The sequence below is a fragment of the Corvus brachyrhynchos genome, unplaced genomic scaffold, assembly GCF_000691975.1.
Source record: "Corvus brachyrhynchos isolate BGI_N302 unplaced genomic scaffold, ASM69197v1 scaffold3, whole genome shotgun sequence".
Classification (NCBI taxonomy): Eukaryota; Metazoa; Chordata; class Aves; order Passeriformes; family Corvidae; genus Corvus; species Corvus brachyrhynchos.
In genome coordinates, this window is record NW_008237619.1 from 1,047,974 (window position 1) to 1,063,287 (window position 15,314).

General features: G+C 39.9%; 1 protein-coding gene across 4 annotated transcripts in view; it reads left to right on the forward strand.

Annotated features, from left to right (window-relative positions):
- The window catches only part of UVRAG (UV radiation resistance associated), a 101,769-nt gene that overhangs the window by 71,840 nt on the left and 14,615 nt on the right, over positions 1–15,314 (forward strand). For all 4 annotated transcript variants that reach the window (XM_017731672.1, XM_008631667.2, XM_017731673.1 and 1 more), the window contains exon 14: positions 12,475–12,566. In XM_017731672.1, coding sequence (XP_017587161.1) covers positions 12,475–12,566 — 92 coding nt within the window. The remainder of the gene's footprint in view (positions 1–12,474; positions 12,567–15,314) is intronic.

Here is a 15,314-nt window from a genome sequence, read left to right on the forward strand (position 1 = left end):
CCAGGGATGGGGCAGCCACAGCTTCTCTGGGCAACCTGTGCCAGGGCCTCACCACTTTCTGAGTAAAGAATTTCTTTCTAGTATCTAATCTAAATCTGCCCTCTTTTAGTTTACATCTGTTCCCCTTTTCCTATCCCTGTCTGCTTGTGTAAAAAGTTTGTTGCTGGTGTTTGTTAGTGGGATCTCTGTATATGGTGGCAGGCAGAGCATCACCTTCCAGGCATTACTTCCAGGTTTAGTGAAACCTGTGGAATTTGTTGCACTGCATGAGTTAAGGTTACTTTTTCTTCTGTTCAGCCTGAATGCCATGCTTGGGATCGTTTTGCAGGGAAGGCTTCTTTTCTAATCCTCATTTGTTTTGTCAGACCATATTGAGTTGTGTTAGACTGATATTCCTATTCACATTGGCATGGTTTGCTCAGCCCTGACCAAAGAATAGTTCTGCTTTCATCTGACAGTTATTAACAACACATGTACTTTGCTATTTGACAAAAAAACAAAGTGTTACTCTCTTGTCAGCTCCCCCAAGGCTCTTTTTGTCATCAATAGAGTACAGATCCAGGGAAGTAACTGGTGTCTAGCCCTCCTCTTGTGTGTGCATGGCCACTGTGTCCACGTGGTGGCAGGTGGCATTTACCTGCTCTGCGTAACCTGCTTGAGAAGCTGAGCAGCCAGTGCTGCTTTCGTGGGAATGCTGCATTGTGGGTGAGTTGCTTGTCTAATGCACAAGGTAAGTAACATTCAGAGCAGCATAGAAGAAAAGCAAAATACTTGATATATTTTAGGTGTAGTCAAAGTGCTGTCTTCCTCCATAGCTGATGGAATTAAAGGTGAATGTTTATGTACTAGCGCCATATGTAAGAGACTGAACTGAAACTCAGCTGTTAAATGTGAAATGAGGCAAGAGGTTCAGTTTCTGGCTCTGTTAAACTATCAAACATGAGAGAAAATCAGCTCTATAATAGAAACTAATAAACTTTTCCATGGGAAGTTGAAGAGCAGAAATGTTAGGTCTAGAAATTTGTTTTGGCAATAAACACTATGGAGCAGAAGTGTCTTCAAGAGTTCTGTGGGTATTGGTGTATATGCAGTGGTTATGGCCCTTTGAGTGTAGGATACTGTGACTTGCACACTACATCTTTTATGAGGCCCCTAAACTAAGATCATAAAACATACAGTTCAGAAAGAATGCACCGTCTGAATCTGAGGCCAATTTAGCTACATAGGGAGAAGTGTTCTTAAAGGAGCACAGGTTGAAGCCAGAGTCTAGTCCTTGTCTTGTGAAGTGCCAAGCTTTCATTTAATGCTAAAAGGAAGGGACTGCACCTGAAAAACCACAAAGTACCTTCTCCCGCTGTGTAGAGCCAAAAGCTCTTAGGAGAGGTTTCATTCCTGAAAGTTTCCTAGGGTGACAGTGAGCTGATACTTAGCCAGATCATTTAGAACTGGGGAATTTACTTATGTTTTTTGCAAACTTGTTGGAAAGACTTTCTTATTTTCCTTTCCTATCGCCCATGCCAAGATAAAATATGTTGAAATGAGACTGGATTAGTTGTAACTAAAGTCCCACTTTCATTCAGCTGAAAGCCTGCTTATACTTGTTTGTAGGCAAAGGCCAATATTGACTTGCTCTGTGAAGGAGCAGATCTTGGGTCTTCAACCCATACAGATCCTGGCACCTGCACCTGAAGCCCAGGCAGTGCTGGAGGCTCCTGCAGCTATGGTGGGTGACTGAAGGGATGGTGCACTTCTCATATAGGGCAGGCTGGGAGAGCTTGGATTTTTCAGCCTGGAGAAGATATGGCTTTAGGACGACCGCAGAACCCCTTCCAGGGCCTAAAGGAGCTCCAAGACAGCTGGAGAGGGACTTTGGAGAAGAGCCTGGAGTGACAAGACAAGGGGGAATGGCTTCCCACTGTCAGAGGGCAGGGTTAGATGGGATATTGGGCAGAAATTCTTGGCTGTGAGAGTGTTGAGGCCCTGGCAGAGATTTCCTAGAGAACCTGTGACTGACCCATCCCTGGAAGTGTTCAAGGCCAGGCTGGATGGGTCTTGGAGCAATCTGGTCTAGTGGAAGGTATCTAGGCCCATGGCAGGGGGGTTAGAACTGGATGAGCTTAAAAGTCCTTTCTAACCCAAACTGTTCTGGGATTCTATGAATAGGAGAGGTAGCATCATCAGCTGTGCTTAGTCAGTCCTCCAAAATAATTTTGGGGGACCATCCTTGCAGGCATGTTCTGTGTGTTACATAACTTTTGTACTGTGTAGCTGTCATCATCTCTGTGCATTAGCTCTTCTGTCCACAAAGTTTCCTAAAAAAAAAGGAGTATGTCTTTAAAATAGAACCAAAATTGAATAATCAGAAGGTAAATGGATTCCTGATATAGTTGATCTGACATAAACATGTCTGCCAACTTAAGTTCCTTTGTAGTATATATAACTTCTGTGTTATAAAACTGAAGTGGGAAGTTTCTTATCAAGCCCTGGCACAATGTATCAGTGTAGGAAAAAGCTGTAGTGTATAATTTTTAACAAGTAGAGTGTGTGCACTGGAGGCAAAGCTGGACATTCAAACGTAAAATGTTCACACCTTTGGAATTCCAGGACCTGCTTTGTAAGCCTGTCTCTTCCTTCGGAGCCTTCTCTCTTTCTGCCATGTCACCCATTTCTTAATGGATAAAAGAAATTATGGTAAAATGCATGTCATTTCTTGAAACTTCACTTGCTTTAATGCATAAAAATTCTTCTCATCTGTTATTTGCAAGCAAGTGACAAGCTGTGACTTGTGGGGTTTAGATTTTTTTTCCTGAGCTTCTGTTTATTTTCACTTCTTCCCCTGCATTCTTTGTTTTTCTGTTGTACAGTTTAATATGTATGTTTTGACCTCCTCGGGTCAGGATTTGTCTCATACTTCTGTGCATAAGATTTGGCACATCAGGGCACAAAACCTGTTTTGAAAGCTTTTGGTATGTCAGCTACTTAATCATCCATAAATGCCTTTCGGACTTTTTAAATACTGTGGTTGAAGTTTAGAGCAAGTTGTTCTCCAACAAATGGAATAAAAGTGTCTGATATGTATTGGCTCATTCACTTATTGATCAGTCCAGAATGTCTGGAAATCCAGAGCTTTGAAGCATTTTATTTTTCAAGAGACTGGAAATACTGAAGGGGTTATTGCATCTCTCTTTGCTGGACTTTCGTGTAATTCATGTAAATATTTGTGAAGTTAATATTGTGTAATTAGAAAAAAACAAAGTTCTGGTTCAATTTAGCATGTATAAATTAAAGTTTTCAGGAAGACCAGTCCTGAACCTGTCCTTGGTTTAATGCTCCCTGACCTCAGGTTTTAAGTTCAAAATATCATACATCATATGAGAAACCATTTTACATATTGGTGTGTTTTAGTGCCAAGTGGAGTTCACTGAATGCCAGTGTTATCCTAATAGGAAGCAAGTTTTTCATAGGTTAAACTGTTGATTCTGTACTCCTCAAATGAGAGGGCTTCCCATTTGATTCACAATCTAATCTTTTTTTTTAGAAGTCAGTCTCCTTTGTCCACTGACAGTAACATAATAGATACCTGGAAAGCAGTTCAGCTGAAGTGCAAGATGTGGCTGGGAGCAGAGAACCCCCAAATTCTTCTTCCATTTAAGCTCTGTGTCATGGGCTGAATCATTTGCTCTTTGAGTAAAAAGCTTTCTTGAAGCAAGAGCCTTATCACCTGAGAGAGCCGGGTTCACAAACCTGGATGAATGAACGGCCAGAAGCTCAATTTCACCCATTTTAAAACAAGGGCTTTCCCAAAACAACATGAAAGAGCAAATAGCTGAAAGATTTTGTGTTTACAACATCTAATGGAGCTCATTGTTTGCCCACTGAAATGATTCTGCAGGTTCCTTTCCTGCAACATCTTAAGGTACGAGGTACAGCTGGACTGATGTCATATGGGAAAATTGCCTGTTTTTGGAGTGGACTTATTAAAATGTGAAAGTAACGAACAAATGGAGGAGGAGTGTGTAGCACTATAACCCTAACCATATATTTTCTCTGATTTCCATGCCGGACAAGGTGGGAGAGTTCTCTGTACATACCTGTGTATTCCCTGAGAATATTGCCCTTCTGGTATTCATAGGTTGATATTTGGTTTATATAGGTAAAAAGGAAATTTCAGGTATGCAGAATTGGGGCATAGTTCTTGGGGACCTAAACACATACAGAGGATGTCACATTTAAGATGGAGGCACAGAATGTTACTTATCTTTCTCCTTCTGACTTTTGCACATCTGACCTCTTGTTCTGTGCCCGATGTAAAGATTTTTAATACAAAAGCTCAGGATGAATGAGGTCATAGGAAATAAGTTTGCCTATGTCCTATAATCCAGTAAACATCAATTTGTGATACTGAACCCTTTTAAGAAGCTCTGACCTGAACCTGGAAAGGTTATGCTCTATAGTTTCATCTTATCAAGCTATAAATGCAAGAAGACTGCAGTAAACATGGTTCTAGTTATTTGAGTGCTTCACTGGGAAGCGAGGGAGATTTTTTGGAGGCTAGTAACTGCTCTGTCTTCTAAATTGCCTTTTTTTATGTTATTTTATGAAACAGTTGTGGCATATGAGGCGCACCTTTATGGGCATGGGGGCTCATATATGTTAAGCCCATAACTGCTAAGTTTTACAGGAGTACTTTACTTACACGAGTAGCTGTTTCTCCCAGCCTGTCTATGACAATGGTTTCCCATATCCTTACTGGGACACCACACTGAAACCATGAAGGTTAATGTTTGAGACCTCTCTGGAGAGGTGCTGTGTTTACTCTCAAGGAGGGTTCATAGATATCAGTGAGAGAGTTCTTGAGTAAACACAGCTTTTGACTCATCTAAATGTTTAGTTCTACAGTGCGTTCCACTTGTACTCAAACACATACTCCTACTTCCTTATTTTCTTGAGATCTATCTCCAATAAACACTATATTGCTGTGAAACCAAAATCCAGTATTAAATATTGCTGCACTTTTAAAAATTAGACTGAAATTGCTTCCTAAATATTTGGTGGAATAGTACAAGTTGCTGTGCATTTAGAATTGAGGCTGCTGCTGTCTTTGAATAAAGATCAGACTTTGTGTTTTGGTGAATGCAAGAGGAAGAAGCAGCTTAATATAATTCTAGGACAAATCAAAGAAGGTAAAAGGGAATTAGGTCTGTTATCAGATGAGAATACAGTTTCCCTAATCACTGCTGAATCACTCCTGTATGTAAATTTCATGTATGAATTTCCCCTGCCTTTCAGATGGAAGTGAATTTAAATTCTCCAGGCTGAGAGGAGAGGAAAGGAGACAGGCTGTTCTTGGGGCAGGAGGAACCAGTGGTGAGAAAAAGTTTCCATCTCAATTTGATGCAGTTTGTGAGAACTGAATCAGCCAGAACTCTGTGAGGACCTTTTGCTCTGATGGTAGAGATCAATGTTTCTAAACTGTACTAGTGACTGTGTTGGTTCAGGACTGCGTGGCATCTCCAATGTTAGTTATCACTGTTACAAGTCAAAGTGAGAGAGTGAGGGGCCCTCAACATCAGAAGGATGTGGACTTGTTGCAGCGAGTCCAGTGGAGGCCATGGAGATGCTCCGAGGGCCGGGACTTCTCTGCTCTGGAGACAGCCTAGGAGAGCTGGGGGTGTTCGGCCTGGAGAAGGAAAGGTTCAAGGGGACCTTAAAGCCCCTTCCAGTGCCTAAAGGGGCTCCAAGAGAGCAGGAAAGGGACTGGAATGACAGGACAAGGGGGAATGTCTTCCCACTGCCAGAGGGTAGGGTTAGATGGGATATTAGGCAGAAATTCTTGGCTGTGAGGGTGTTGAGGCCTTGGCACATGTTGCCCAGAGAAGCTGTGGTTGCCTCATCCCTGGAAGTGTTCAAAGCCAAGTAGGACAGGTCTTGGAACAATCTGGTTTAATGGAAAGTGTCCTGCCCATTGCAGGGGGTTGGAACAAGATGATCTTTAAGGTCCTTTCCAACCCAAAGCATTGTAGGATTTTGTGATAACAGGAAATTATCTTATTGATGTCAGCCTCTCCCTTGTAAATGTGGGACAAATCACGTTAGTTCAGACTAAGCATGCTTCAAAAATAACTGATTGTAACTACCCTTTGAAGGTACAGCATAAAATGTGGTTGTTATCTCCTGTTACTGCTTTGATTGCTGTTTGTGTGCCTTATTTACTATTTCTAAATCAAAATTGTGGTGGGTGTCCTTTAAGATGGCTTTAGTGAAGGCTTTAGGCACACTGGGTCAGCTTGAGGAACTTGAAAGCATATGCTCAATGGATTAATGAAGGACATGGGTCTTCAAGGATGTGGATGCAACTTGCCTTCTTGTTAGTTTAATACTCTTTAATAAGTTGCAAAATAAACATCTGCTTTTCAGGTGTAACTCTGGGAGAGGGAGGCAGGTATATGAAGATAAGTCATAATTTCTATTGAAATAGCTGTTGTATTTGAGCACTTCCTCTTGCTTGGATGAGGGCACTACTCTCACTACTGTGGCAGTCCTCTATTTGGTCCTTCTGAAAGCAAGATTGAGGACTTTAAGACTTGTTATAATCACAGTGGTTATTTTTCTTTTTTTTTAGTTCCTACTTCCCCAAGAAGCTTAAAAAAAGTTTTAAAACCCATTTGGTTATGTTTACTTCCAAACTGTAATTGATGCTTACTGACAGTCTTTTTAAGTATGAAAAATGAAAATGATTTTTAGATGCTTAGTTTGGAGGTACATTATCTAAAGAGTTATTTACATGTTACACTAATGTTGTAGCTTAAGGGTTTTTCAGTAAACCCACATAGGTGTTCAGAGCTAGAGCAACTAGCCAGATTCAGTAAAACAAAGGCAAGCAACACATGAAGAGTTCAATAATCTAGAATTTTATATTTGCCCCCAAAAGGTATAAACACATGCAACTGTTTATATAGCAGCAGGCATTATTTCACTGATCCCCTATGGTTGTTTATATAGCAACAGGCATTATAACAACACTTCCTGTTTTCATTATTGCAGTGCTTAGTCATCTGAATCCCTGCCAGTACTCCTTCATACTCTGAAAAGTCATCCAGGATCTTGTAAAACAATTAACTGTCATTTTATTAAAAATTTTTAAAACTTTATATTTCTGTCCCAGTGTTTGACATTCTCTGAAAACCTTATGCAAATGCTTGGCTTGTGACCAGCTCTGCAAATTTGAAACAACGCTTTTGCTTCTATTTTTCTCTGTAGGTTTTCACATTTGTGGAGCAGATGTTCTTTTGAAATTCTTGATGCTATCAAGAGATACTCCTCATATAGCTGAAAATAATTCAAAATTGCTTTTGACTGCCTTAATATTTCAAGATCTTTGCATAGTGTAGTAGTGCGTTGGGTCCACCTATTCTGTAGGTACAGGTGCTGCTACAACATCAAGAACCAGTTGCCTGCAGTGGGGACTAAGGGAAGTCCAAAATACAGCAGATTTTGGCATAGACTTGAATATTATGCACAATATGTACTAAAGTGGCTGCTATTTTTGAACTTTAGTAACTTATTCTGGCTGTTAGACTGCTTTCACGTGGCTTAGAACAAGATGAATATGGCTGGGGAAACAATATGAGAAATGATGAGCAGATGAGTTTAGAATTGGAGTCCTTCTGCACTCCCTCCAAAAAAAGATATTTGAGTCCAGGTACTCTGTAGTTTCTGGCTGGAAGTAAATGTATATGCTTGTATACTATTAGTCATTAAATACTGCTGCAGGAATTAGGATAGGAAATGGACAGTTGTTCTTTGCAAATAAATGCAGGACATTATTCTTTTTCTTAAGAGTGGCCGCAGAGTGGCAAACCCCCTAATTTTGATCTCGGGTGCAATCTGCAATTACCCAGAAATAGAAAGATAACTAAATGGTTTCTTTTTAAGCCAACTTAAATGAAAAACTTTAGTAGTCCTATTACTTCCTATGGACTTCATAGGAAAGTAACTGAACCTTTGCAGGTTTGTATTTTAGTTAACAAACGAGGTATCTCTGCTGGTAGATTTGATGAATGAACATTTTGCTGTGGAATTGTTACCTTTAGGAAGGCAGTAAGCTTTTCTGTTGTCTAACATGATTTTAGGTTTTTAAGTCTAAGTCCTGTTGATGAAATAAATCCTTGGAAGCTGCTTGGTTGGCAGTAGAGCAGAGATGCTCAGATTGGAGCTGGTTCACTCCTGGGTATGGACACCTTCCAGTGTAAGTTCAGACCGTTGCAGAGAAGGAAATACAGGTAGAAACTGGAGCAGCTGAATATTATTTTTTCTCATTCTAAAGAGTGTAAACCAATTACGCCCATTTCGTTACAATTTAACTTCAATTTGTTGTGTTTCACCTACAGCTAATACTGTGGTTTTGTTAGTATTAGTCTTTTATGGAAATTCAGTCTTTAAACACTTTCTTAGGAAGCTAATACAAGTTTTTTAAGAGTAAATCTACCTTTCATTCTGAGAACTGCTGTTTTAAATGCAGTTTATTTTAACATTTATGGGTTTTTGTGATATTGGAATATATATTCATAATAGAAAATACCCACTGGTATGATTAGCTGGTCTTCTGTAGAGAAGTTGGCCTTAAAATAAATGTATTATTTTATTTCTTCAGATTTTTACCTAAAATTCCCTACAGGTAATTCCTTAAATTCTTCTGCCTTGAACTGTTCATGAAATACGATGCATCTTGTCTCCTATATCTTGTTTCTGTGGAGTAAGTGTTGCTAGTAACTAAAATGAGAGCAGCACTTGGGAAAACAAAGCTGTATATAGGAGCTATTTATTGGTATGGAAATCAGAATTAATATTTTATTACTGGAACATCATTAATGATTTACTCAAAGTCCTGTGGAGAATACATGGTCTATGTGAACACAAATCTTGGACAGATCTTCGCTCCAATTAAAACAGGCATGTTTTCTTTGGATGGCTGGGTCTGTAATATCCTGAAGAAACAAGCTAATCTTTAAAATCTTAAATAAAATGCTGATTTTGCAAATTATTGCATTAGAAACTTAGTGTGGAGACAGGTGACTTTTAATAGCAGCAATTGAAATTTGAACTGTTTCTTAGGAGAGTCAAGACAGCACACAGTTACCTCTGTCTGCTCTTGTTTTCCTGCCCTCTTAATTCTTATGAGCAAAGCAGCTTCTCCCTACATTCTTCTCTTTTTAGAATTGATTTTGATGTTAAAGGGTATTTGTGTGAATCCTACTGTAACAGGTCACAGGGGATCATAGAATGGTTTGGACTAGAACAGACCTTAAAGATCATCCAGTTCCACCCCCGCTGCCCTGGGGTTTCCTCTAGACCTGGTTGCTCCAAGCTCCATCCAACCTGGCCTTGAACCTGCCTTCTGTGGGCAGCCTGTGCCAGGGCCTCACCACAGTCACAGCCAAGAATTTCTTCCCAATATTCCATCTAACCCTGTCCTCTGTTAGTTTGAAGCCATTCCCCCTTGTCCTCTCACTCCAGGCCCTTGTCCAAAGTTCCTCTCCAGCTCTTGGAGCCCCTTTAGGCGCTGGAAGAGGCTCTGGGGTCTCCCTAAAGCCTTCTCTTCTCCAGGCTGAACATCCTCAGCTCTCCCTGCCTGTCTACAGAGCAGAGGAGCTCCAGCAGCCCTTGGTGCATCTCCATGGTGTCCTCTGGACTCCGTCCTTATGACTGTTGTTCAGTGCCTTCCTATTTATTGGATGAGGTGGAGTAACTGGCCCTGCATGTGTGGTGTTGGATGCTAAAAAAATTAAGCTTAAGGGAAGGTGTATGAGAAGTGCTTTATGGTTTGGGGAAAAAACTCAGTTCTTAGTAGTTTTTGGGTTTTTTTTTTAAATTGTTGGAGGGTAAGGAGAAGAGGAAGAGGAGTTCTGATCCTTTAGGTAAAAAAAGTTGTTTTTTAGCTCCTTCCACCTGCATGTTCCCATTTGCTTGGTGTTGTACCTGTAGTGGCCTGCATCACGCAGCAAAGCAGAGATTTCTTTATCAGGATATGGGAGACTACTACAGAATTACACGAAGCAGGAGTTAACCTTTGCTGCATTAATGGAGAGGTAATTTTGGATCCAGACTAAAACCCAATTTATCAGCTGATTTTTGTATGTTTTTTTCTGCCCATAGAAGGCACGTAAGTTTTTCAACAGTTTCTGGGTTTGTAAATACATCATCATCAGCTTGTATTGATGCAGACACAAGGCAGTATTGCTTCGCTTTTAATCTGTTGCAAAGTCAAAATAGTATGCAGGTTTTTCTAGAAGTTTCATGAAACTTGCATGCTAACTTTATTTAATATGCATCCCTACTATTGGAAATACAAAAATGTCTTTTAGTAGAAGCAGTAGTTTTGCTCATGTTTGGATACTGTGCTCACCCATGCCTTCCTCTGATCTGAGCTGTTGGAAACAGAGAGATCCCTTAATCCACTTTATTTTTGTGCTCTGAAACCTTAAAATCTATGGATGAGTATAAAAAGGGGTATTCTATGAACTTCTGATTGTTGGAGGAGGAACAAATGTAAAGTTTTGAGTTTGATGGGTTTTTTCCTTCTTCATTTCTTTTGCTCCAGGCTAGTTCTCCAGTTAACCAAATCCACTATAATCCCATCAGGAGAATGTGGTGATGGTTTTGTAATTTATTTTGTGTGGTTGTCTTAATCCAGGTTCTGTCATTGTAGCAGAAAATACGAACCCAAGCCCACCGTATGATTTGGCTTTGTCCATATGGAAATAATAAACTGTAATAAATGGCTGCCTGTTGTACAATGTGGTACTGAGGGTGTTTTTCTTCCAAAGTAATTTTTCTTTCTGAAACTCAGACAAGCATAAAAATCATTCCCAATTTCAAGTCTTCTCTGTGAAAAACTGATTGTTTGGGAGAAGTCAGAAATTTTTGAAACTTAAGACACTTTCCTGCATCTTACTGTCAGGAATTATGGAAACAGGTGTGTAATTCTAAAGAAAAGAAATTTAACTTTGAGTGGGACTGTTCTGTGTTTCAGCAGGTAAATCTATCAGCATTGAATTTGTGCAGTATGTGCCTGTATTGGAGTCCAGCAGAGACTTCCAGAGGATGTTTACATATGCTGAGAACTGCTTATTAAGTTGGTAGTGCATCATTTTAGTAGTCTTAGAGATACTGGAATGTAGAGTGTCGGGGTTTTTTTGTATTTTAACCTCACAAGAGATAAATTTCTCTGCAAAGTTTCCCTGAAATTTTGAGATTCAAACTTGAAAGACAGACTTTTTCCCTTCTGTGTACTGTTTTCTTCAGAGGTATTTTTAACTTGGTGACTTGGTAAACATGGAGTTTATAATTCCTAGCAGTGACAGTCATGTCATGTGGCTGTCATTTGATAGTTTGAGGGTAAGAACAACTTATAGGAGTCAATATTTGGGTTAAAGTACGCCAGTGTTTATAGCCTTTTGCTTCGCTACGTGGCATCTGATTTGAGTGCTGGATTTAATTATGATGCTAATAACAGGAGTTTAAATGTTGATATAAACTGTATAAAGAGTACAGATATTGATCAGTTGTGTGACAATATGTATTTTTATTTGTTGATATTACTATAAGAATTCTATTACTGATTCCAGCATACTGTGATACACTCAGACTGACAAGTACACACAGATAAATATTTGGAATTCATTAATATAGAATATTGTGTTGGAATTTGGTCTCTTCCCGTAATGGCTGTGTTTTTAAGCTGTGAGCCTGCTCTCCTGTTGCAGATAGAAAATAGGAAAATTATAAGGAGATTTAAGAGTCAGGTTGACTGATTATTTTGTCCCTGTTCTTGTGATGCCTTTTCCTGGTCTTAAAATCAAGTCATACATGGTTAGAAGGGGAAAAGGGATTTTACCTTGGTATTTATTTTAAGGATCCTTAGGTGCACACATCCAGGTCATATGCATCGAAATGCACCCCACCGAGTATCCCCAAAAGATCGGGTATAACATTATAGGTTTTACTAATTAGCATATCTATCAAAGATTCCCCAATGAGAGGCTCAAGTGAGCCCCCCTCCCCAAGGAACCTTCCCCTGGATGGTTCTATCTTGGTTTACAGAATGTGTTCTGGAGAGGACCTTGGGGTCTGGGGCACACTGATCCCTAACTACGAAGCTTCTAAAATGTTTAGTCTCTTAGCTTGACAAACAAGTTTAAGAATGTAGGCAAAAAGCACTAGGAATACAGAAGCTGTAAAAAGGTATAACAGGTGTATAAAAGAAAAGGCAAAAATCTTCATGGCATCACTTGGGCGGGTTTCCTAATACAAGTAGTAAATTGAACATTTTCTTAAGGAGAATAAATATCTTGAAAACTGCTGGATAATCATCCTAAACTTCCTAAAAACCTAGTAAATTAACTGACCGTGATGTTATGTTCTTTGGGATTTGGAAAGCTGTGCTAATTTTAGGGCTTTTTTCTGTTCTTGTAGCTTAGATATCAGCACGGGCTGAGTACTCCAGATCTAAGGCAAACTCTTCCTAACCTGAAAAACTTCATGGAGCTTGGGCTAATGGTTAGATGGTAAGTATTTATTTTTTGTAATTTAAAAGAAAGAGATGGATGCTACAAAAAAATTGAAGGTAATGATTTGTCACAAACAAGCATCTCCTCTTCACAAGCTGAGCATGCTTGATGAGATTGTGACCTTCCCAAAATACAGACCATGTAACTGTCCACAACATTCTACTGTTTTCTTACGCTCTTAAGTTCTTCCATATGATGGGCCCACAACCCTCCTCAGAGGCTGATGTAGCAGGGGAATCCTGTTTGAAAAAAAAAATGTTCTTCACTAGAGGGAGGTGAATTAATTGTTGTCTTAAGACTGTATTTAATGTTCGGTAGCAGGTGCACCTTCTGTATCAAACTGCTTTAGCAGAACAGGTCATAGCCCAGGCAGTCCCTGACTGTGTAATTCAAGTGAGCTGCATGGGAATCTGAATGATAATCAATACAACCTCTCTGTAGTATAATTGCTGCTAATGAAAATAGCTGTTGCATGTTGAGCATTGTTGCTAAATGAGAAGCTACATTAACAGATAACTGAAGGTTATAGTATCTTCCAGGGAAATCCCATGTACTTCTGCTCTGATTCACTCTGGAGGATTCAGACTCATCTTCCACTGTCTGCAGAATCAAATGGGACAGGTTTCTATGTTTTAAGGCTAAAGTTAGTTTAGGTTTATCTTGCAGCAGTTGTATGAGCAGGAGGCTTAACCACTTTTCCTTAAACTGAGGTGAACTTTACTAAATGTGGAAGCACAGTTTACTACCCAGTGTATTTCAACAAATAATGGTTTGTATTCACATGGTTTTAATTTATGCTCTTTGAATTGTGTGCACTCATGCAGTCTCTTGTTTTAAACAATTATTTCATCCTGCATTCTCATCTTATCATAGAATCATAGAATGGTTTGTTTTTCTGCCCTCTTAACTCTCATGAGCAAACCAGTTTCTTCTCCCTCCTGTTTTCTCTTTTTAAAATTGATTTTGATATTAAAAGGTGCTTGTGTGAATTCTACTATAACAGGTCACAGGGAATCATAGAATGGTTTGGGCTGGAAAACACCTTAAAGATCATCCAGTTCCCACTCCCTGCCATGTGCAGGGACACCTCCCACTAGATCAGGTTGCTCCAAGCTCGTCCAACCTGCCCTTGAACACATCCGGGGATTGGGCAGCCACAGCTTCTCTGGGCAACCTGTGCCAGGGCTTCACCACCCCCACAGGGAGGAATTTCTTCCCAATATTCCATCTAACCCTGCCCTCTGGCCGTGGGAAGCCATTCCCTCTTGTCCTGTCATTCCAGGCCCTTGTCCAAAGTCCCTCTTCAGCTCACTCGGAGCCTCTTTAGGTACTGGCAAGGGCTTCAAGGTGTCCCTGGAGCCTTCTGTTCTCCAGCCTGTTCTACAAGCTGAATACCCCCACCTCCAGGTTGCTGGTTGGAATCTTGGCTAAGGAAAACAAATACAGGAGTACAAGAAGCCTCCTCTTTGAGCAGTACTGTAAAAAGTGTTGCTTGATGGAAATTCAGCTCAGCCAACACAGGAAGTAAATAGGTCCTGAGAAAAGGAAGCTCAGTCCCTTGTGCAGTGTTACTCTGTAAGTAATTTCAGGTACAGCTGAAAAGATTCTCCCTGCTTTTCTTTTCTCCTCTAGCAAGATGCATAAAGAAAAGTTTTCTTCATTGGGAAATTATCACTGTGAGTTTTTGTGTGATATCCATCACAGTAGTGTAAAACTCCTCAGATGATCTGTGGTCCCCTCAGCAAATCTGAAAGTGAAAGGCCAGACTCTGACTTCTGTAGCACTTCTCTCTGCTCATTGGTAGAGAGTGGAAGGGGTGCAGGTCATGGTCCTACAGTCTTGAATAAGCAGAAGTGGATTGACACTGAAACATGTGAAATGGGAATAATTTTCACCTGTTCTTCCCTTCTGGCATGTGCTGGCTCTGAAGAACTGATCTGGAAACTTTAGTTATGCCTTGGAGGTTTTGCCACCATACAGTCCTGTTGTTGTTTTCTATAGGTGATGCACAATCATTAACAAAACAAAGCACTTTTTTTAGCTGGATAATATTTCCATGCAGGAATATTAAGCATGGTTCTTCGGGAATATCACATTCCCTTCTTCCCCCCATGGATGTCTATGCCTCATTTCCTTCTCATCTCCAGAACTGGTATGCATAGTTGTTAATTTTTAACTTCTTTTTTTTTTTTAACTGATGATTCCAAACAATGCTTCTTAGTGCTTCCTAATAATATAAATGGAAATGAGGCTTTACAGGGAGTCTAGCTTGAGGGGAAAACTGGCTAGACTTACATAATTGGGCAGAATACAGATGTGCACAGTCCTGTGGATAATACCTGATTATGTACGTTGAAACAAGCAGAAAAACCACTAGCTGTTAAAATGAAGACTTGAGGGAAATTTTTGTTTTCAGGTTAATGTGAGTCATCTGATACCCTCTGACACAAACTGTAGTCAATAAAATATTTCCAGGTTATTGTTTGTTTGCAGGATAAGAGCAGGGAGACAAGAGGTTTTCTTACCCACATACTCACTTACACTGTCTGGTTTGTTTGGTCCTGTTGCTGGTCTTCATTTTCCTTTCTGAGCACTGTAGCTGGGTTTTCTGAATTTCACCACCATAATCTTTACCATTTTAGATTAAAAACAACCCCAAAAAATCCTCCCTGGCTTTTGTAGAAGAGCTCACCTATTTAATATATCTATCAGAGCAAATTTGGCTTTAAAATCCCTGCTTCAGTC